General features: G+C 37.5%; 1 protein-coding gene across 1 annotated transcript in view; it reads right to left on the bottom strand.

Moving 5' to 3' along the window:
- Positions 1–24871, bottom strand: part of reln (reelin) — a 379183-nt gene that overhangs the window by 178069 nt on the left and 176243 nt on the right. The window contains exons 8-16 of the mRNA XM_065275748.2: positions 21747–21798; positions 21534–21630; positions 21207–21447; positions 17323–17468; positions 16059–16210; positions 2452–2567; positions 2080–2288; positions 1730–1858; positions 1514–1623 (exon numbers count right to left, since the gene is read on the bottom strand). Coding sequence (XP_065131820.1) covers positions 1514–1623; positions 1730–1858; positions 2080–2288; positions 2452–2567; positions 16059–16210; positions 17323–17468; positions 21207–21447; positions 21534–21630; positions 21747–21798 — 1252 coding nt within the window. The remainder of the gene's footprint in view (positions 1–1513; positions 1624–1729; positions 1859–2079; positions 2289–2451; positions 2568–16058; positions 16211–17322; positions 17469–21206; positions 21448–21533; positions 21631–21746; positions 21799–24871) is intronic.

Genomic DNA, 24871 nt, shown 5'->3' on the forward strand with positions numbered 1-24871 from the left:
GAAAAGACAAAGTTTGATGCCAGATATACGTGGGCGGTTGTTAATATACTTGAGAGAGTATAGTAAAGTAAAGTAAATGTGTGGGAAACACCTTCTGATTGGTGTAATTTGGACAATCTAAGCATGCAACACACAAATGATAGACACGTAAAAAAAAGCAAGTTATCGCGAAAAAAAAAAAAATGCATATCGCATACACGATTACCGTGATGATTTTTCGATATACCGTGCGGCCCTACTACCGACCATACAAGGAAGCCACACCTAAATTTTAATCTCTAGCACACTTGAAACCCATTCCTAATTATTCACAATATAAATAGACCCGATTTGTCAGTGCAAAGTTGAGTATATTTTGAGTGCATTTCTGAGCATTTCTAGGGTTTACTAGATTTTTTTTGCCTTGTGTGTGCACTTTCCAAGTAAAACCTTATTTATAAGATTTGTATTTATTATTGATGTAGTTATATGTGTAAGTATACATGCTTTTGTTTATGATTTCTAACGTGATGCAATAGTGCACCCCTCCCATACACCATATATTACATAAGCATGCTGCATGCTGTCCATTTACTTTGTGTATATACTATATACTTTGATCCATGACGAGTATAAATCATCTCACTGGTATAAATTCTTTAAACATTATTTTAACTGTGCTGTGGCAAGATATGGCAATTTTTTGTTATTCAGCTATTTGTTTTCATCACAGTACGGAAAGTGGTATGATGATTGTGTGAAATTGTGGATAATTACTGCAAATTACCTCTTGTTAAAGCATGTATATTTCTTCAATGCTGAAAAATAGATGAAAAAGCTTCCGCTGTGCATACAGTGTTAATGTTAAAGGAATAGTCTACCCTTTTTCCATATTAAACTATGTTATTTGCTCAACTTAGACGAATTAATACATACCTATCTTTTTTCAATGCGTGCTCTGTACAGGGTGTTATGAATGTGTTAGCATTTAGCCTAGCCCCATTCATTCCTATGGTACCAAACAGGGAAGCCACCAAACACTTCCGTGTTTTCCCTATTTAAAGACTGTTACATGAGGAGTTATACTAGTAAGTATGGTGCCACAAAATAAAACTTTTTTTGGTACCATAGGAATGAATGGGGCTAGGCTAAATGCTAACACATTCATAACAAGCTTTACAGAGCACGCATTGAAAAAAGATAGGTATGTATTAATTTGTCTAAGTTGAGGTAATAACATAGTTCAATATGGCAAAAGAGTAGACTATTCCTTGCGGTGGAAACAATTTGCTCTGTGTGAGCGTCCAGTTTGCTTACCTGTATCAATGTTCCTAAATATTTTTGACAGTCGCACAACATAACATTCAGTTGTAAAATATGACTGAAATAAATATGCTTTAAAGATTTTGGCCGGCGGTGCACATGATAAACATATGTTTTGTGTTAGTATCTTCTTAAATTTTCAAAGAAAATACCATGCAGTACAAACATTAGTCTGTAAAATGACATACATGTAAGGTAATTGGGTACTTACCGTTGTCAATGACCCACATGTTGTTCATTCCTACAGTGGCCTGTCTCCAGCGGAAGCGTGTGCTTTCTGTGAGGGCAGCATTTGGCAGGGGAACTGTGATCCTTGTCCAACTAGAGGCATCCAAAGAGTCGAACTTAATATCGGTCCACTAAATGAATCATGTCAGACTAACAGCGGGTTGCACATTTAAAAACAGGAAAATGCACAGCAACTGACCCGCTGTAGTTCTCTGATGAGTAGACACTGCTGTGTGGGAAATGTGACCCAGCACACAGATCAGGAAGACACTCAGTACGAAGGAGTGACCAGGAGCGACCATGATTGGTTGAGAACTCAAGGTTGATGCTATAAACATGATGTTAACATATGCAGAAGAAAAACAAAAAATATACATTCACATAAAGATTAGATTTTTTTCTCCATTCACTGCTTGTGCTTAAAATCATAAAAAATAAATAAAACAGCCTCCCCTCAAATTACAAACACATGCACTCTGCATTTGTATTGCAAAGCAGATACTTGTTTTCTGCATATTTATTTTCTGTTCGCGTGTTAACATTGTGCACCTGTTGGCTGGCTGATATGCACCACATCCTAGGTTGACTGAAAACTGCACCAGGTGTGTGTTTGCACCAGGAAGCACAGGTAGCAGCTGAAGAAAGTCCAAAGCCCAAACATGACGCTTGGCACCACCGTGGCTCTTCTGTTCGAAACAAAACTGAGTAGCTGGAGTCTGTAGCTCTGTGGGCAAGCTGACTGATACAACTGTAGGAGTCTGAAACAGAGATTTGGAAACTTACATGGATAGATGCAGATGGGAACATTATCAAAAGCAGACAATGGAGCCACATGAGCTTATGGAAGTCCAGTTTGTGTAAGAAACTTTAAAATCTGCACATTAAATCCAAAACTGTATGTAGACCAAGAATGTTCTGTACCCTGTAGGCTGAGTATGGAAGTATGTCCAAAAGCACATGATCTTTGTTTCCCTCTGACCGGCCAAACAGTACAACATTATTCTTGTTGGATTCTCCAGGGTCGCACCCTCCACCACCTGTGAAGCATACACAAATGAAAATATCATGGACTTGATCTGGTCGCATTTTCATACAGCATGCAATTTGTTGTAGACTTTATTTTATAAGACATTACTGTGGCGAACCTGGTATCATTTGGTAAGTGATAATTTGAAACAGGAGTTTATTTTAAAATTAAAGCAGGCCGCCAAATATGCCTTATGTTATTTGGCAGTATACATGTACTAAAAAAAATAAGATTATTTTCCCATCTGTTTCCCCTGCATGCTTGTGTATTGTATATCAGGGGTTTCCGAACTTTTTCAACCCAACAGGTAAGCTCAAGACAAACCCTTTTTAAAAATAGAAATATAGGGGAAACACAAACACATTTGTTCCCTTTTTTGAATAAGTTTAATTGAATAATATTAAAATACCTTTTGGTAGAACTGCACAATTATGGGAAAAATCATAATTGTTTAGGCGACTTTATTTGTACTGAATTGGTAATAATATATATATATATATATATATATATATATATATATATATATATATATATATATATATATATATATATATATATATATATGAAAAAAAAATGAATTGCAAGCCTGCAGAGAACAGGGAACTACTGCAGACTTATAAAGGCTCCTGAGGATTTAATTATATTATTTTAATATAGTCAGTCATGAACTAAGGTCATCCGGTCTAAGGCATTAAACTTCAGGGTTGAAAATGAGTCCCACTCCGGCCCTTCCAGCCCATCTGTGTAAAATTATACTGTTGGCCTTTACAACCACCCTCAGTTACTTCACCGAAAACAACAAAATCAGCACACTTATTTGTATCCTTAGTGATATCACCCAAGAAATCAGACAGAGAAACTCCATCTTGGTATACCCAACTGGGAGAGGGCGTCATTGACTTCCATTAAAAATCATGATCTAATTTCACCCGGTTTACAGTGTATCAGTCACACAAGGTACACTGTAAAAAAATTCAGTAGAAATTGCAGCTGAGTTGCCGGTAACTTACCGTAGATTTAAATGTATGTTATTTACTGGCAACATTTTGTTCAAAGTTAAATGAACATTAAACATTTACAAGTCTTTGTCTTTATAGAGTAAAACTAAAAAAACTGCATCAAGCAAAACATTCTGGGAAACAAAATCTGAAGCAAAAAACAGAAAAAGGTTGATGATGATTTCTGGTTCCCAGAATGCTTTGCATGAGGCAGTTAATGTATAGTTTTATTCTGTAAAGATAAAGACTTGTTAATATTTAAAATTTATTTAACTTTGAACAAACTCTTGCCAGTAAATAACATAAATTTAAATCTACGGTAAATTACCGGCAACCCAGCTGCGATAACATTGAAATTTCTACGGAATTTTTTTACAGTGTACATTTTTATGATACGTGTACCTAAATTAATTCTGGTGTTATTTGCAGTGTTTACGTTTAAATCTGGCAGGATAATGGATTTATATATAAAAAATAACGTTAAGGTGAGTGTGTCTGCTGCATTCTGTTAATGACACGGGTATAAATAAAGTTTTTTTTACATTAAGCTGCACGTTCAGCATTATTTCTCTGAATAAGTTTAGGTAACTTGTAAAAATAACATAATAACAAAACCAGCAAATTATTGCATGCACATACGGTACAAAACAGAATGAGCATGTTTGTCATTACAGTTTTTTTCGATTGCTAAACGACAGTGGGCACAACTGGAGTCACATGTGCAAAACTCTAACTACAGTCTGCACAGCAGCAGTTCATGTGGACCAAACTCTAGTTCGTTTTTCATTGCTTGAACACAGTTTTCAAAACTTTACACACTTATCCCATGACTTTACAGTTTTTTTCGATTGCTAAACGACAGTGGGCACAACTGAAGTCACATGTGCAAAACTCTAACTACAGTCTGCACAGCAGCAGTTCATGTGGACCAAACTCTAGTTTGTTTTTCATTGCTTGAACACAGTTTTCAAAACTTTACACACTTATCCCATGACTTTAACCACAACCTGCACAACACTGTGGATTTACAGCACTTTGTTCAAATGCTAAAACACTGCTGTCAAAACTGTGAACCACACATTCAAAACACAATTGATTTCAGTCTTGTGCCTTTCAAACACTGCTGACTGCAATTTCATATAAATATAAATTCCATTTTCATTTATATATACGTAATATTACCTTTCATGTACTTTAAGTTTCTACCTTTTTTTCTCATTACTGTAATTCCGTAAATTACTACAGACTACTGAAGCAAACTGCTAATTTTCATTTACCTTAAAAAATTATGATGTTCTAGAAAAAATAATGTGATAAATCAATCAATAAATCATTCTTTAAAGAAAACATTACTTGGTGTGACATCACTGAAATTGTTAAAACTGTAAAGATATAAAGTTAGTATTTTGTGTATTGGTGTTTGATGTTAGTGTTTTTCCTCTCAGTGTGTTCTGAGTGACAGTGTGTGTTATCTCAGTGAGGGTTGTGTTTAGTGTTTGGCTGCACGGAGCTGTTTTGAGCCATATGTTAAGAGTTGTGCTCAGGTGACTTTTGGTAGTGCAGACTGTAGTTAGAGTTTTGCACATATAGCTCCAGTTGTGCCCACTGTCGTTTAGCAATCGAAAAAAACTGTAATCGCAACCTGCACAACACTGTGGATTTACAGCACTTTGTTCAAATGCTAACACACTGCTATCAAAACTGTGAACCACACATTCAAAACAGAAAAGATTTCAGCCTTGTGCCTTTCAAACACTGCTGATTGCAATTTCATATAAATATAAATTTCAATTTCATATATGTATTTCATTTATATATAATATTACCTTTCATGTACTTTAAGTTTCTACCTTTTTTTCTCATTACTGTAATTCCGTAAATTACTACAGACAACTGAAGCAAACTGCTAATTTTCATTTACCTTAAAAAATTATGGTGTTCTAAAAAATAATGTGATAAATCAATAAATAAATCATTCTTTAAAGAAAACATTATTTGGTGTGACATCACTGAAATTGTTAAAACTGTAAAGATATAAAGTTAGTATTTTGTGTATTGGTGTTTGATGTTAGTGTTTTTCCTCTCAGTGTGTTCTGAGTGACAGTGTGTGTTATCTCAGTGAGGGTTGTGTTTAGTGTTTGGCTGCACGGAGCTGTTTTGAGCCATGTGTTTAGAGTTGTGCTCATGTGACTTTTGGTAGTGCAGACTGTAGTTAGAGTTTTGCACATGTAGCTCCAGTTGTGCCCACTGTCGTTTAGCAATCGAAAAAAACTGTAATACTAAGGGTCTGTCTGCTGATCTGATACTGTAATAAAGATGAATGTATAGTAACTGTTTAAAAAGCAAAATGTACAACTTTCAGTAAATAACTATGTAGGGAGACTTCAGATATAAAAACTGAGACTAGTAAAGTGATGTTTTATCATTAATATCTGATAACGTTCATTGATTTAATAGAATGCTTGGGTATACCAACATGGCGGGGCAGTGGCTCCACAATTATGATGTCATGCGCAATTCAGTCATTTATATAGATCAGTGACTAAACCCTTTACAATCATGTTGGGCTGTCTGCAAAGCAAAACATGTGTGGAAGAAAACAATCCCAAGAAGTGTGTTTGGTTTCAAAATATGCCTACAAAACTCTTGTATACTGTGTAAATATAGGTAGGAACATTACTTCAGGTGACAAGTGTTGCTGGAGGAAGGTGCACACATTTTTTGACCATATCACGAGGCTATGCTGTTACCAACAATGCAAACCAACATTGTAAATACAATGAATACTGTGAGCATTCAAATGGTGAGTGGATATTGAGTTAGACAATTGACCATCAATAACATTGTTCTGGGGATGCTGACTATCATCTTCCACTTTGAACACCCTACTAATGTCTGGGTCATTCAACTTTAAATGTTTCAAGTGATTCTTGTCTGCAAACAATACAGATGGCAAGGAACATAAATCCAGACTACCAAGAGCAGAATGATCTGGCAGAATGTTCACTGGCTGACCACAAGAGAATTAGGGGTTCCTGGGCAAACTGTCAGGAGCACTGTTGGATACCCCAGGTTTATGAATAATCTTAAAGGGGCCATGAACATGTTGATTATATTGTTTTATACTGTTGTCTGAGGTTTACTTATGATGTCTGTGTGGTTTTCAAATAAAAAAAACATCAAAAGCAAAAAGTTATAAGCTATTTATAACATGGTTCTTATACTGTCATGAGAAATGTTTTTTTTTTTTGAAGGGGTGGGCCGCATTGAAGACCTGGAAGTAAAAGCCCACTGCTATGATTGGATATCTTCATTCCTAGTAATAACACTAATAACATTGTGCTTGTGAGGTTGCTCTTACATACACGTGACGTTACATACTACAGTTATATAATAAAAAAGCTTTGTTGATTGTTGGACCTTTCAAACTCAGTAAGCAGACATCAGTGGCCGGTTGCATAAACATAGCCGTGACTTTGAGACTGCGTCTTAAGAATGATTCTGACTAACTAGCAATTAGTTAGGGCTAATCAGTCTTATTATTTGGATTTAAATTAGACCAATCTACCTTTCTATGTAACATACTTAAAACAGTTATGATCAGTCTTGAAGAAAAAAATTCATGGCTAACTTTTAAGACTAGTCTTAAAGGTTTATGCAACGGGCCCCAGAATCTAAATCGCGGCTGATAAGTCCTTCCTTATCACTTACTTTGTATATTTTTAATGTTATATTACAGTCGAAGTGTTGTACCTTTATTAATCGTTTATTGTTTTAAGTAAATTAAAACGGTCAAACATACATCTTTAGACACGGATGTTACAATCAGGACACATCAAGTGATCTCTAACAAAGCAATAGTGAAATGTAGTAACTTACTAAAATGTTTAGAATAGAATACATCCAGAAAATGGGTATATAGCATTAAAAACTATATTAAATTGTAACTTATTGTGTCATGTTTTTGGGGTAAACTCCCTTTCCACTTTATTAGCAATAGCGAGAAACTGCAGGATCTCTTAAATCTAAATAAAATTAAATCCTAATTTCTAATTTGAAAGATATTCGGGGTTTTTTTTTTTTTACTTTATTCTGCTCAAAAAAGATCTAAATGTATTCAGTGCCAAGATAGCTCACACTTAACACCCACGAAGCCTAAAGAAGACATTTAGTCCTGAAAATGTATTTTTTTCTTTTTTGTACATATTTCCTGTATTTTCTGTTTGTACCTTAAAGAGCCAGTAAGATGCAACTTCTAAGCTTCCTATCACTGTTTATAGGTCCCAGACAACAGGTTTTAATGCATGCAAGGTCAATAAACACTGTCATTTACTCAAAATATAAATTTAATAGTACCCGTTTTCTCAGAGATCCCCAAACTTCTTGTTTGAAGGATGAAGCTTCTTGGAGTGAGATTTACCAGGGGGGTTGGCATATTGGGTTCGTTATTAAATTATTATTATTATTATTATTTAATAAATGATTATTAAAGAAAAAAATCTTTATTATTTATATTAAAAAGTTCTTTACTAAAGTAACAATTTGCTAAATCCAAGTGTATTTTAGCTATTGCTGTGTTAAATTGTTGGAAAGACCGCAGAGAAATGGTTTACAATACAAATCCAATCATATTTTAGAAATTTAATTGAAATAAAAGCTTTTACTCATTTTATATGCCTGAGTTTATAGTCTCTGTTATTATTTTATACCCATTCTATTATACTTTCTCCTGATAATAGTGCCAAAAATCGAATGAATACTGGTGTCTGTAAAGTGTATTTAACTGCTGATTACAGCAGATTTGATTTAGTTTATCTACTGAGAATGAAGAGAAGTGATGATTTGTGATTGATTGATGCTAATAGAGGGAATGTCACACTCAAAATACACCAAACCAAATGAGCACTTTATATTAAACTAAAGCAACAGATAATGTGCATGTAAAGACCATGGCTGGGTTCCCTGAAACCTTCTTAGCTCTACATCATTCTTAAGTTGTACCTTAAACTGTACCTTATTGTTAATACGTGTTTCCCGAAACGTTATGTATCCCTTCTGTAAGTCATACATTCGGAAGGTTGGTCTGGAGCACTCTTAGCAATACCTTATCCCTCTTGACTCCGCTAGGGGCCATCACTTTGATAAAAGCTTGTGTACATAGCAGTCTATATAATTAAATATCTGTAAAAAAAAATAACAATTGCCTACACTCTGTGTTCAAAAGGCACATTTTTTTATTTAAAGAATAAACATTCACATAATTAGACATCATTACACTGATGGTTGTTAGCTTTTTAATTATATTTTCCAAAGAAACATCAGCTGCGCGAACTATTAAATGCTTGGCTTAAGAGACTATTTAAATAGAATGATTTTGGGTGGAGTAGTGGGTGAAACTATGGCAGTTATACAGCGAATAGAACCTATTATAATACCCAAATATATCAAAATCATAAAATCATGTTGATTTCCCTAATTATGATTATTTATGTTAATTCGACTTTACAAAGTTTTTTTAATGTTTTATAACTTTGAGGCAACTGAATGCCACATTCTTCATAAACATTCAAAAGAAACTGCTCCACTTAATTACTGCTTGTATAGTCTCCTAAGGTCACCAATTTTTTTTCCACATTAAAACTAATCAAAGATAAAATCTAAAGCACTTTCTAATATATATTTTATATTGTGGCGAGGACGCTGCTAGCTCTTGATAATAATGTATTAATGTTTTGTGGATGTACTGTTTAGAGGGGTTAATAACTGCACTTTGACACTGGTTGGGGAGAGGTGTCAGGGAGGGGGCAATAGAGGGTTGGGGAGGCGGTAAAAAAAAGGCAGAGAAGAAGTGTTTTTGTTGTTAGTTAGACTACTGTGCCATAATGTATTCGTTTTTGTTTTCTTTTTGGTGCCTGCTAGTTTTGCACACAAGGGAGTTAAGGACACCTCCTAATACCCGTGTTAGTCTGGACAAATACAGGCAATAAACCAACAACCCGTTTGGGTTTTGTGTGAAAGCAATCCGGTCTCCTGCTCGTTCTTCTGGGGAAAATAATACACGCCGCTACAATATGTTATATTGCAACCTGATCTCACGAATTTCCGTGGCATAGTCACGGAATTTTGTGCTCATTTTTCCGTGGCATTCTCACGGATCTCCGCATTTTTCCGTGGCCCTGCTACGGACTGTCTTTTTCCGTGGCATTCTCACGGATTGGTTACTCAACTGTTTTGTCCTATTTTCTTACCATTTTCGCTTCGGTTTAGGGTTAGATTTACATGAAATGACATCCCTACCCAAACCCAACTCTAACCCCAACACCAGGCGACAATTGTTTAAAGTTATAAAAATATAAAAGAAAAAATCAGAAAAAATAGTATAAACCAATAGTTAAAGTGACATACTAACGCAAACACCAAATCTAACCCTAAACCGAAGCGAAAATGGTTTGAAAATAGGAAAAAGCAGTTGAGTAACCAATCCGTGAGAATGCCACGGAAAAAGTCAGTCCGTAGCAGGGCCACGGAAAAATGCGGAGATCCGTGAGAATGCCATGGAAAAATGAGCACAAAATTCTGTGACTATCCCACGGAACTTTGTGAGATCATGTTGCATATTGAGGTAGACAGACAAACAGGCTTCAGAAATGCGGCCATTAAGCTTTATCCGGACTGTAAACATGCTGCTTGCTCATCCAGTGTCCAAGTACAATAAACGTGAACTAATGAACTAACATTTTGTTTTTATACATTTTAAGTGTAATGCACAACCAAGCCAGGAGACCTTATTCCCCGGTGCGATGCACTTATTGGGAACCCCCTAATATAAATGATCATTTCAAGTGAAGGCATAGCGGATGCATTGAAACAGTTTATGCATGATATGTTTCGTCAAGAAGTTACGGGTTTGATGTAAAATAAAATGTCAAAGTTTGGATTTAGTTAATTGCAATTTGAAATATTTTTACAAGATAGTACTAATAAATTTTATTTGAACTATTCCTGAAATGCGTCTTTAATAAAGAACACCACTATCTCATAACACAGCGAAGTACTTATTACATGTAATATCAACCTATTCAGCACCATCGCCATAGGCAGCACCTGGTAACGTCGTACGCAACCTTAATAAACTCGCTAAGGCAGTGTTCTTCCACCCTGGGCCCCAGGGAGGGGCCACGCGATCGAAAAACCGAGGGAAGCCGAGGATCCGGAGGGACGGGGCGGAGCTGGTGGGTCTCCCGACCGAGATGTAGGAGGATTCCGGAGCCACGAGGCGGAACCAGAGCTAGGGAGTCCCATGGTGACGTCTTCGGGAAGGAGGAGCCCAACGAGCCGGAAGGGTGGAGTGAGAGATACACTGGGGAACGAGGAAAACCCGGAGGTGAGGGCAGGATGACGACTGACCAGGGGTGGAACCAGAGGGGTGACCGTAGCCTGGTGACGTCGTAGTGGAGACGGGAGCTGACGAAGAGGAGGGAGAAGAGACCCGAAGCGAGACCACTGGTCCGACGAGCTGAGTCGAACTCTAGGTCTCAGGGAGCGGGGGAGGACAACTGGAGAAACCCCCGAAACAGTGGGCAGAGAGGCACACCTCGGCTCCGACGAACCAGCGCCGGTGACGCGCTGAGGATGAGCAGAAGTGTGTCGCTGTGTTCGCTGATGTAGCTTCGGATTGGCTGGTGTGGGAAAGCTGAAAGGGAAACCAGACGGGACCGTCAGCGCTAGCCAATAGCGACTTACGAGGGGTGGGCTGGACAGAACCAGCGGTGACGATGAGGGGTGGGAAATGTCCAAAGCACAATCCGAGCAGATGTTATTGACCCCAGGGACCGTTATTGGCTCACCCTCAGCGGCGGGGAGATGGACGTCCTCCCGGAAACTCTGGTCACGCAACCTGGTCAGGGGGAACATCCGGGGTTTTGGCGACGCTGGGCTCCAAGGGTAGCGCTGGCTCGCAGGTCGCACTGCCGGGTTCTCCACCTGCGGTGGACAGGAGTTCCGGGTAGGGTAAGATCCGTCTGGTCTCTGGGAGTGGCCCGAAGTGATCAAACAATCTCCCTGCTCCAAACCGAGTGATGTGTTCAACGAAAAATCCATAAATAAAACTAAAAACGAAGCTGATTTTTCGGAAAAAAAAAAACTCTAATTTGAAACACGGAGGGGAACACTAACACGCCACAAACGTTTTGGTCTTACCTTCTGTCACAGTTCTCTTAACTAAAAGACGAGAAACAGGCAGGAGTACAATACTTACAGGACTTTAATGATGATAGACAGGATAACACGATGACAAGGGTACATTTAGACGAGGTCAGACAAAGAACAGGCACATGAGGGCAAACTATGAAGGGTAAGTGATAATAATGAACAGCTGTAACTAATGATGATATTTAACTAAACACAGGTGAGACGGTAACAAACACAAAGAGCAATGATGAATAATGACGACAATGAACTAAACAGAACCAAAACCCTGACAATTGGCTTGATGGTGAGACATTCTAGAAGGAGGCTGATGAGTTGGGTTCAGGTGTTTTAAATAAGGAGACATCTAAAACTTTCTAGTAACTAAACCCTAAACCAACTTTTTTTAGTTAATGATTTGTAAGAATGGGTATTTATAAGTGCTGTTTATTGATTTGAGTAACTTTTTTGACATTTGGGTATTAAGTGTTTCAATGGTATATGGTGTAAAAACGTCTGAGTGCTGCCCTCTCCAGGTTGAATGGTGGCTATTGCAGTGGAGTTTTTCTGTTGAATGTTATGGTACTGTGTGATGTAAGCAGTACCACCCTATGTAAGCAGGTTCAAGCTTACCACGCCCTTGTTACGATCTCACCACAACCTTGGTACAAGCACAGTTCATCCCTTCTATCTCCGTTGGGTTCTTCCCATTTTTCAAATATTGCCAGTGGTTGGAGTCAGGCTCTGACCAAGGGTTTAGTTACTTTTTAAGCAAGTATGTAAGTGAACCGGGACAAAGCAAAACTGTACACAATAGTACAACATGCGTTAGCTGCTTGCTAGCGCAACTTTCTATCAAGACATTAAGGGCTCAATCTTACACCCGGCGCAACGCAAGTGTCTTTTGCTAGTTTCCACCCTGCACAATTATCATTTTCATATTTAGCGGCACGTTGTTTAAAAAGCAAATGCTAAATGCGTCTATGCGTCCACGTATGGTCTTTGAGGCACCTAAAATAGCAATATGTTTTTTGTTAATTAAAGAGCGCATTAGTAATATGAGCCTATAAACAGGACGACAAAGCGGGTTTTCTTATCACATAAATGAATGCGCAGCAGCACAAAAACGCTTTTAAATATGAAAGATTAAAGGTTTGAATGTAAAAGATTATTATTGAGTCTCTTGGACATATTATGAGGACTAATTATGAGACGTTAGAAGGTGCAAAGAGCTGCTTCACCTGTAGCCTGGTAAGTAAATAAATGCTTTGCTTTAAACAAATGCATCTATTTTTAAATGTTTTTAAATGCTATCTTACGGATTTATTGTAAATGATGACATTGTATCTGTGAATATGATAAGATGAGAAACACTTTAAGTAATGCTTTGTAAAAAAAATCCCATGGCGCTGTTCTAGTGCTGAAACGCTTCTGCTCTCTGCACGTTTGTAAATTCTTTATCTCTTGTTTGCATTTTTAGAGTACAAACCTTTTCTTGCATATTTGCAAATTATTTTATGAGATTACATTGATTATGTAGGATATCAATACATTTACAGCAATTCAAAGCCTGCTATTTGTACTTCTATGACTGAAAGAAAAAGGCTTTTAAAGGTTTTTATTCAGGGATCACGCACAGCACCAGCACAAATGGCTTTTAAAGGGGATGAGAGATAAGACTCTCATTGGTTCATTGCACCTTACGCCCAAAACACACCCATTGCTCATTAGGAAAATATGCACAACCCTTTTCGACCATGCGCTCTGTGCACAAAAACTATTTTTCTCGTCGTTAAATTAGCAAAAGTGGCATGGGACACGCCCATTTAGACCATGCGCCGTGTGCTTTAGACGATGCGCTTAGATCGTTAAAATAGGGTCCTAAGAGTTTAAACACAGACATCAATACACATTATTCATCAGTGGTCCAAGTTATAAAAAAGCAGACAGACACTAACATTTTTACACTCATTTAAGCAAGTATGTAAGCTAACAGGGCCATATTTAAGCAGTAGTTTAACTGCAACATCCATTGCTAGCGCGGCTTACTGATAAGACATTACAGCAAACTAGACATTTTAGAACTCTCGGGGGAAAATAAACACATAATGTAATTAATCATACATACAGGTTGTAGTAAGGAGACACATGTTCACAGCTAAATGTTTGGTAAATCCCTCCTTGAAAAAGTAATTTTAACCACTAATTCTTCACATCCTTTGGGTGTAAAAACAACACAAACTTGCAGCTGAAAATGTCTTCTCAACATGATGTTTACACACTAACTAGCTGTGGGCTAACTTTTCGTTGTCCCCAGGCAAGACTGTAGGCGAAGATTATTATGCAAAGTGATTGTATCTACGTAGATAGAGACAGTTAACACCAAATAAGAATATTTGTTTTCGATTTCACTTACATCATTTAAAAGTAGACATTCAAAGCATTATATAGATAAAACTAGACTCATTTCTTCAGTTTAAATCTGTATTTTCTAATAAAAAAGAAAAATATCAGGTTGGGAGATTTGTCGAGTTTCCATGCGATCTCTCCCTCCTCCACCCTGCGTGAATCGGTGCCTCCCTGTTTCCACGCAGCTTCAAGCAGCGCACATCGCCAAAGTTGGCACATCAAATCACACAGGTAGGCAGTAGCCCAGCTCCTATTTAAGTTGTATTTTTCTTGGCTTGTTGTTTAGGGGTATGGTGATGAACAAAATACTTGACTTTACAGCTAATTAGCCACAAGACTTTATTTAACTTGTGTCTTGCTAACATGCAAACAGGCTTACATGACTCGTACGCAGCTCATGTTATAAGTTAGGTAACTTTATGTTACGTTAACATAAATGTTTTGGTTAATTTAGAAAAAAAAAACTAATTTCATTCAAACAAATGAAGGGTAGTAGACTTAAAACAAACCCCATCTAACTGTGTATATTGTAACAAAATGAACCACAACTTCATGAAAAAAGTGTCCTTAGTAACTTCATAATCAACGCACATCATGTTTATTTTCTTATTTTTGCTAAAAGCATGTATAAATTATAAATGTATGTCCAAAATCAGCAGAGTAATCGAAGTAGTAAGCATTTGATAAAAAAAATAACAAGTTTGTGGAACATGCCGCGATCAGCCCCAGAGAGTTAACGTTTACTGGAGTATCAAAATCAAGCACTGCTTTAACCTTTCCCACCTTAAGCAGGATAGCTCTTTAGGGCCTGATACCCCCAGAAAGGTAAGCTTCTTCCAAGAGAACTGACATTTTTTTAAATTGACTGACAGACCAGCAGACTTAAGCCGAGCCAAGAGTTTTTTCAAGTCCAAAAGATGTTGCCCAAATGTGGGTGAGGCGATTACTATATTGTTGAGATAAACTGCAAAGGATTTGTAAAAAAGGTTGAGTACTTGAGTACTTTGCAGTCTACAGGTCAGACAGTTATGAGAAGTAAACCCCAGAGTGAAATACTTGAAATAGTGAACGGTTTTTGTTGCGTGAACTGTCTGCGGGAACTGATCTAAGACACCATGAAGTTTATGTGCATGCAAGAAAAGGTCCATCATCAAAGTTATTGTGGGGCCAAAGAGAGACACCCTATATTTGTCCACAGCATGCTTACATTTTAAGTTGATATGCTCTAACTGAGGAGGCAGAGTTGTTTTTTTTACAATTAACTCAGCATGTGAACAACAAATGTAGACAGCGGTTCATCTGGCCTTCTTTGTAGGATGCCCCTCATGATACACCCCCCCCCCCCCCCCGGATTATAAGAAGGTAGAATAAACTTCCTGAAAAGATGGCAAAACTGTGTCCATGTAAAAATAAGGGAGCTCAAAATATTAAAAAACTTCTTTGACTACTTCTCAAGCAACATTTGGTAATCAGTAAGGTCTAGTAAAGTCCTCTGACAACAAACTGGAGCCAGTCATCTGGATAAACCTTGCCTTCACTATCAAATATTAAATGTTAAAGATGCGACTGATGAAGAACAGAAGGCTGGTTGAGCCATCATTGGAGTAGCTACACATGAGACATTAGCAACACCGGATCTTAATTAGAACACCTGACCTAGTCTTGAAAACATGGCGTAGAAGCAACTATGGGTGACTTATGTTGAGGCGATCCAGAACAACAGAGCAAGAGAAAAAATGCGACACCTTCGGTACCTCCAAAATGTTCAGGCACCACACCAAGAGAATTCCTCTTCCAATAAAGTTAAAAACAACTTTTAAGAAACAAGAAGTCTGATAAACAGTTAAAGGGCAGCATAGGCTTTAGAATTCACATATCAACAATGTTTCTGGACAAGAGAGATTTACCCATTGTAAAGTGGAATCGCAGGTTGCCGTAGAAGGTTGTGTTCAGATATGGAGTACACACCTTCCTCTGGCCATCTCTGAGAAATACAAGTGCTGAACCTGATTCAATCTCTCCACACTGAGTTCCATACACTGCACCTTCCATGTCCCATCTAGAGGAGAGAATTCAAGTTTAAACAGATTCAGAAATGTCTAATACAATATCTGAACTGCATTGTATTTTACGTAATAAATACATGTTGCTGTATTATCATATTTATTACTTTTTAAATCAACATTTGCAGCATGTCTCCCGAATATTTGACGACACTTGACCATTCGTCATATGTTGACGCGAAGGGTATACCTTTCGTGTCATTTTTTGACGAACTGGGGACTTCAATACTATTACGTCCGTTGCATTCTCTTTCCTATTTTCTTACCATTTTCGCATCGGTTTAGGGTTAGATTACGCAAAATTAAACAGTGTACGCGAAATTAAACAGTTGTCACCTGGCGTTGGGGTTAGAGTTAGGTACGCGAAATGAAACAGTTGTCACCTGGCGTTGGGGTTAGAGTTAGGTTTGGGTAGGGACGTGATTATGTAAATCTAACCCTAAACCGACGCGAAAATGGTAAGAAAATAGGAAAGAGAATGCAATGGACGTAATAGTATTGAAGTCCCCAGTTCGTCAAAAAATGACGCGAAAGGTATACCCTTCGCGTCAACATATGACGAATGGTCAAGTGTCGTCAAATATTGACGACATGGGGTGAGACTGTGTTACCCGATCCACCTCTGAGAGTTGCTACACACAATAGAAAACATTTGCCTAAAAAAAATGTGTTCCTGATGAATTATGTTAATCTCAATAATCTGCAATACCGCACTTACCCAATTTATGAAAAAAAAAAAAAAAACGAACACAGAACGTTATTTACTCATTTTAAACTCTGTGTATGTTTGATAATCGTTCTGAATCTGATTTTCATTTTAAAGAAAAATACCCATATTTCAGAGTTTATTTTTTCCCCTTTTTGTTTGTTTGTTTATTGTTTGTCTAACAGCAGAGGGTCTGTTCTTTCATTTGATATATTTGTTTATAAATAGAAGAACATTTTTCTGGAAGGCATTTTGTGAAACTCACAAAAAATAGCTGGCAGACAACTTTTAAAAAATGGCTGGCAGGAAATGAGTTAATGTTCAGCCCAGCGCTACTAAAAACAAACAGTAAGAAACTCAATTGGTGACATGAAATGAGGGGTTTACATTGATCACACTTACCCACTGAGTGGACCCTCAAAGTCCTCCTCCCAATAACTGCGCCCCTCCTCTCTGTGCAGGTCCAAATCACACGTAGCAGCAAAACTATGTTCAAATCCCTCTCCACCATGAAAGTACAAGGAGTTTCCCTCTGACTGACAGGCATGCTGTTGAACGTATATTGAAAAAAAGTGGTTACAGTAAAGATGTTTCTAACTGTCAGGGTTTTTTCTTGTCGTGTTCATGTCTTTTATTTTGGAGTTCTTGTTCTCATGTACTTTCATGTTCATGTATTTTATTTAGCTATCATCATCATAGCTATGTTTATCTTTTGTTTCCCTGTTCTGTGTGTCTTGTTCTGATTATTTGGTTCTTTTTTCTGTATATATTGCTCTCATGTTCCCATCTAGGAATTGTCAAGGATATTCATATACCAACTAAAAATTGCGTGAGGATGCGTAACAGCATGGTTTTGTGACATTTCAAACTTTTAGTCACAATTTAGATGTGAAGCACTGACCATTGCTACTTTAGCGGGTTGAAATGCATATACATATTAGATATTAGATTTATATATCTACGTTCAAGATGTATATGACCTTAAAACTTCTTTGAGGAAATTCATGTCTGCATTGATGTTCAGTTCAGACATGCAAATTAAAGATCATCTTCTTTACTTTGGTCTGGGTGTCTAATATGGCTATATGATGGTCTTATAATGAAGTAAATGCCTATTTTCATTTTTAGACAATGCTTGTATTATATGCAAAAAAATAAGCTTTTTATATCAATGACTATGCAAATTAGAGTACATTTATGGTCATCTTAAATGTGTATTAAGTAAAAACATTTACACCATTAAATTACACATGGCAGTGTTATCAATAGTTGTCAGATAATAGCTATTGAAAGAGCGGATATTTTTTTCCTTCAATGCATGTGTAAGCCACGGATCGAAGATTGTAAACAGTTTATTTAATTTTAATGAACAGTTGAGTAACTTTTGGCCCTGAGTTAGATGTTGATTAACATTAAACCCGTCTAAAAATCAGTCCAGTTTCCCCAGCTGTAAGCCCATTGGCTGTTAAAGTGGTTTTTTTTATAATAAACTGACATGTTGATAACACATTCAGATTATGTGTTTATGAGTACACTTTCAGAATGCTCTCAGTTACATGAAGATCCATACTGTATGCATCTATGAGTGTGGTGGTGCTTGGCTCTCCTGATTTTGCCAAGTGGTTGATGTCCTCAGGGCAACATTATGTTGACCCTTGGAACAACATTTCAATCAGCCAATCAGACTTCAGAAATAAGTTTACAGTTTGATTTAAGTTTAGGCTTACAACCAGGATTAGCTGTTTCTAGACCATTGTTTTTCACTTTTACTTTAAGGTCTCATGCTGCCTTCAGGTGCTACTGTTTTAAACTGGCACAATGATTTTTAGCATTTTACAATAAAATACACTTCCACAAACACACTGGCACATTTTAATAATCTGTAAAAAAACAACATATTTAATGCTCATATTATCCTCATATTCTTAATATTTAGAGAAACAGATAAAACATGTTTATGCTTATATTGTGTATGATTAAATTGAATACATTTGCGTTGTTCTTTCAGTCTCTCACTCTCTGTCTGGTGACTCCGCTTCGCGTCGTGCCTAACAACGCTCTTCAGCCTTTACTTATTCATGATACAGCACAGCCACTCGTACCTTATTGCTTACTTATAGTGAATGTGCGTTGTTCTCTCACTCTGTCTCATGCAGTGCATTAATCCTCGTATTCATTTTAAACTTCAGAGAAACATATTAAACTACATATGTATGCTTATATTGATGAAAGTGAATACAGTTGAGTTGCTCTCTCTCTCTCTCTCTCTCTCTCTCTCATCTTTAACCTTCAGAAAAACAATTAAATCTAAGTTATAGTACTGTATGTGTTTGAGGGAATACAAACACGTTGTGCTTTCAGTCATTCTTTCTCTCTGTCTCTCACACTAAATGGTGGCATTGTGGTTGGATAATGCAGATGAAGGGGCGTTATCATTATAATATGATCCCCATACTACGTAATGGGGGGAACAAAATTTAAATGACCTGTCATTTCACATGCTTGCAGAGAGAGGCTTACTATTGCTATTTTTCATGTTTTCTGGGTTGGTAGAAGCCATGGAAAAGTCAGATTTTCATGGAATGTCCACTAATGACAAGCAATACTGTAGAGCTTTCCACCAGGTGTTACTACTGTTTGTATTTTTACTGTATATTATAAGTGGAAGATGTTATTTTATGTTCTTGTGTATTTTAAGAAATAAGTATTTTTACTATTCTAATTTGAATGTGGGAACATTTATGTTATATTTAATATATGTTATAACTTTACTAGGTTACAGGTATGTATGATAATTATGTACCTGTATATGCATAACTAGTTAATGCGCAGGCGCACCGTTAGTTTCAGTTTCGTTTTGGTTTTAGTCAGGACTGGTACGCTTGCCGGTAAGTGTCTGATAATTGGCATTACTAATAATTAAGGTTAAAAAGTTAATATCTAATGATTGTGTAATTGCATTAGTTTATTGTGGTTTTTGTTTTGTGTTTTGTTTTAGGTTTACAACCTAGCTCCTAGCAAAAAGTGATTGTCACATGAGTGTATGTGAAATAAAAAATCAAAATGGCTTGAGTTGTATCCGCCGTGCTTGTCCTGAAACCCTTCCAGTGGGAAGTTTATTAAGCTATAGTGGGTAGTTTAATAAAATACTGGACAAATACTTCACTTTGGACTCTAAAGAATATATTGATCATTCTTTATTAAAGGTTCTCTTAGCGAATTCACGCGTTTTAGACCATAAAAATTTTTTTGTTACATACAGCACACATATCCTCACTATCTGCTTGCTACCTGACCGCTGATCAAACTGAAAAAAATGCGATCTCTGTAGACAGCCCAGGCTCTACAAACTTCAATATACACACAGTTGCCAAACCTGCACCACGAAACAAAACAAAGTTTTTACAGCCAATAAACGCCAAGAAGGATTTGGGGGTGGGGGTTGGTCGCGTTAACGAAAGCACGGAAGGGAGGGGGAGGAGTTAGCTACGCTCCGTTTGTTTGAAAACAGTTCAAATATCAACAACAAGTGACGACGAACATATTCGCTTAGAGAGCCTTTAAGTGGCTGTTGGAACTGTGGATAAGGAGCCCAATGCTGCCACAGTGTTTGTCACACAAGAGCACAATCATGTCATGCCTATAATGCCACAGCCAGCTCACGTCATGCCTGTTTTGCCACAGGCAGCTAACGTCATGCCTGTTTTGCCACAGCCAGTTTACGTCATGCCTGTTCAGCCTGAGTCAGAGATATATCCCCTGTATGCAGTGCTATCAGTGATGGCTCCAGCTTTGTGGTATGTTCCCATAGAGTTCGCAGCCCATGAACCTGAAGGTGTTTCTCAATGTCAAGGAAGGATCCTCAGAAGCCAGAATTTCGAGGATGTTACGTCATCGACGTCAGTTGAAGGACTGTTCTAATGTCGAGGATCCTCAGAAATGCTTAAGAGGAGCCTCGTCTACCCTCTGAAGTAAGTGAGTTGGAAGGACCAGTCCTGCCAAGGAAGTATTCTTGACATTGAGAAACACCTTGAGTCTCCTGAAGCCACAGTCAAGATGGCCGCCGCCATGCCTCAACCTCAATCCCCTTTGTCAAGGTCTAGCTGGTGCAATTATTTTCATATTTTATCATTTGACCCATCTTATATCATATCTATTGAGGGGTTGTTAATAGACCTTTTAAAGCTCACATGTGCTCATTGACGTTCATCATGTGCTTTGACCTTGTCATGTCATGGAGAATTTTATTTGAGCAATAAATTTTAATATGCTATTGATCCTGCTACCTTTACTGTAGCCCCTGGGAAGAAGAGCCAGTTGGCTGTGTCCAGAGGGTCGAAGTCATCCTCCAGCAGAGGGGGTCGGTGGGCTGCGTTCACCACGACTATGTTATCCAGACCCCAGCAAGACTCGTAACCATCGAGTCCCACAGGTGACTCCTGACTCCAGCGCAGATGCATAGCCTCCCCTTTACACACTGGAAGCAATGGTAAAAGATGGACCACTGTGCTGCTGTTAGTGGGAGCTCTGTGATCAAGCAAAAGATTTGAAGTCAGGTTAAGGTTTATGTGACATAACACTAAGAATGTGATGATGGAAAAGTATAAACAAACCTGATCTTTTCCAAAATGTTCCAGTTATCAGAGTTGTTCAGACCGCAGGAGACAATTATATTAGGGTCTGAGTAACTGAACCGGCAGGAACCAGATCCTGGATGACAAAAAACAAGTTTACAGAAAAAATATATTCACCTGTATCTTCTAACACTCCAAACATTGAACATAAACCCCTCCATTATAAATCCATTGCTAGAGAGTCATGCTTACCCAAAGCAAACTGCAGCATTGAAGCTGTGCTTGTGTTGAGAGCCACTGTAGTCTAAAACAGAATTGGTGGAAAAATGACAACATCCTGAATAAAATCATGAGCTTCTTATTTCCAGTTGCTGGAACACAAACACACACGCACGCACGCAGGCACACACACACACACACACACACACACACACACACACACACACACACACACACACACACACACACACATGGACACACATATATATACATATATATATATATATATATATATATATATATATATATATATATATATATATATATACATGCCTTTTTTGTCATGTCATTTGGCTGTGTACTGAACCTATTCACTGCTCCATGAACGTTCCATGCCAAATCACTACATTTCTTTGTTAAAATGTAGGTACAGGATGCCATTCTGTTCCAAAACGTGATAAGCGCCGGAGCCTATTTTAGCCTAAACGCGATTTATCTTCTGGACCAATCAGAATACGGTAAGTGTTCTACGCAATCCAATGGCGGCGCTCTGAACAGAGGTTTGTTTATATTCATTAATTCATCAAAATGAATGTGTTAAACTGTGTAAACACTTTTGATTGCCTTGAAGAGCCAGTTAGACATACACCTGAGGTAGAAAACACCGACTGGACAACCTGATCTCACAAATTTCTGTGGCATAGTCACTGTGAATTTTTTGCTAATTTTTCCATGGCATTCTCACGGATTGGTTACTCAACTGTTTTGTCCTATTTTCATACCATTGACGCTTCAGTGTAGGTTTAGGGTTAGGGACACGCCCATTTAGACGTTGCGCTGTGCACTTTAGACAATGTGCTAAGATCGTTAAAATAGGGCCCCTAATGTCTTTGAGGTTAATAAAAACTAGGTGTAGACGAGAGAGAGAGAGAGAGAGATGTGAAATATGTTAAGCAAAAGAGGTTCCTAACGCCCTGCTAAGGAGAAAACTGAAATGGTGGAAGAAGTAATAGCAAGTTAGTGTTGGTATAGAAATATATATTTATATATTGTATATTTACATACATATCCAAACTGTGACAAACGGCAGTCTTTACGGCAGTTGACAGGCATTTCCAAAGTAGTGTACCTTGAACTAAAAATGTGGACTGTGCAATTCTGATTCGCTGAATCTCTATTCAGAGACATTTTGAGAGAATGTATGGATTCAGCCGTTGCTCCATTTGAGACTTCAGGGGATCCATAAAGATTACTGTATGGTGTTAGTACAGTCTCAAAAGTCTCATGAAATGACAGGCATTGAGATTTCGTCCCTGGCAATATGAGCAATTTAACCCCCCCAAACAAAGAGCATTGTTTCTCTGGGTGATTAGGTATTCTGTAACAATGCAGGCTCATCTGCCTCCCACTTGCACTGAGTCATTCCTGATAACAGTGTCAAGGATTGTATTAGGTTCTCCCTGAGGGGAAACCCGTTTTGTATCTTCAGGGCTATGCGCAATGCCTTAATTCCTTGTCTATATGGAATAAACTGTGGTCTCTTTGTCGCCCAGGGCATGTGCCCATGTGCAAAGTCACCTTTTAAAATACCATAATCATGTGGAAAGTGGGCTCACACCATCAGATCAGACATGAGAAGTGACTGACTGTGCATGCTGAATATTTTTCCTATTATTCAGAAGGATTTATTTTTTGTTTTGAAGCCATTATTCGTGCCTTTCCAAAACACTACACAGCAATGTGCAGGATGATGCTTCACTGACTGCAGAACTTAACATTTTCTCTGCCCGTTTTAAAGTTAATCTACCCACCACAACTTCAGCACCTTCAGTTAAACTGTTTCACCAGTTAGCCTGCCCATTTAGTCTTAATTAATGGTAAACAAACTTGGCTTGCTGTCTTCGAAGGGAGCTATGAACCTAAGTTCTGAACTTTAGAGATAGCAGCCCTGAGGCCAAAGTTCAAACTTTGAGAGACTTGTCTCACAGCACATTAAATCCAGTCTTTTCCCAACTTTAACCCATACTATTTTGCTTAAAGAGCAAATAAGTCTACAGAGGAAGCCATCTCCAAAACACTTCACACTGCACTTAATCACCTTGAACAGCAGGGAATTGGGCATCTCTCCTTTAATCTGCATCAGGATTAAGGACTTCCACACAAATTGCCCACAAACCATTAAGCTTGAAGCCTACCTCTACTCCACCATCACACTCAGCACCGGCACTCCACAAGGCTATTTTAAGCCTTCTACTTTACTCTTTAAGGGTGATTCTCACGAAATCCAGACTTAGAAGGTGTCCAGCATCAGATTTTTAAAAAAAACCTTGAAGCCAATTATTATTTTTTTCCACATATATTATTAAGGTCTGAACTTACTATAACCATTATTTTTAGAGGATTTAAAAAATATTTCCTATAGAATTATTTACATTTTTAGATTATCATTATTAAAAAATTATCATTACAGCAACATGATATTACATTAAATATATGCATTTACAAACTGATGTTTCGGTAATGAGAACTAAAAAGTTGTCTAGGTACTATGACAAACAAAATTTTTACTTTTATCCTGAGAGAAAAAATAAGAACTGCTTACCTGGTAGCCATCTTGAGTGTCACAGTCAATTATGTCCCTTCCAACAATTTGTTTTTGAAAATGTTAGTTCCTTGAGGGCTTGAACAATGATTGAAAATTGTTGCGGAGGATGAGAAAATTGGTTTCGGACACATTTATATTCCTTATTCTTGTCTCTACATTTACAAATGAGCACCAAATACCACATGTTTATTTACTGTAAATGTTTATAGTATAACATGCACTGAAGCTATTTATTTTTCAGATTTTTTAATCATATATATTTCCATGTCAAAGAACCCAAATCCAGTTATGGACACGTTGCGGTAATGAAAATGTTCCCCTTAAATGTGGAAAAAAATTGATTTGTATGATGTCATTTGAAATCATGTGCAAAATAATACATGAAGAGATGTTTGTAACTGTATGCTTCTTATTTTGATACTCTTACTTTGCATTTACTTTTTTTATCAAAATGTTTCATGACACCTCATGAGTATAATTTCACGAGAATCACCCTTATACAGAAGAACTGTACTCCCACTCATTCCGCCAACACCATCATCAAATTTCCAGA

This window comes from Paramisgurnus dabryanus, chromosome 9 (assembly GCF_030506205.2).
Source record: "Paramisgurnus dabryanus chromosome 9, PD_genome_1.1, whole genome shotgun sequence".
NCBI lineage: Eukaryota > Metazoa > Chordata > Actinopteri > Cypriniformes > Cobitidae > Paramisgurnus > Paramisgurnus dabryanus.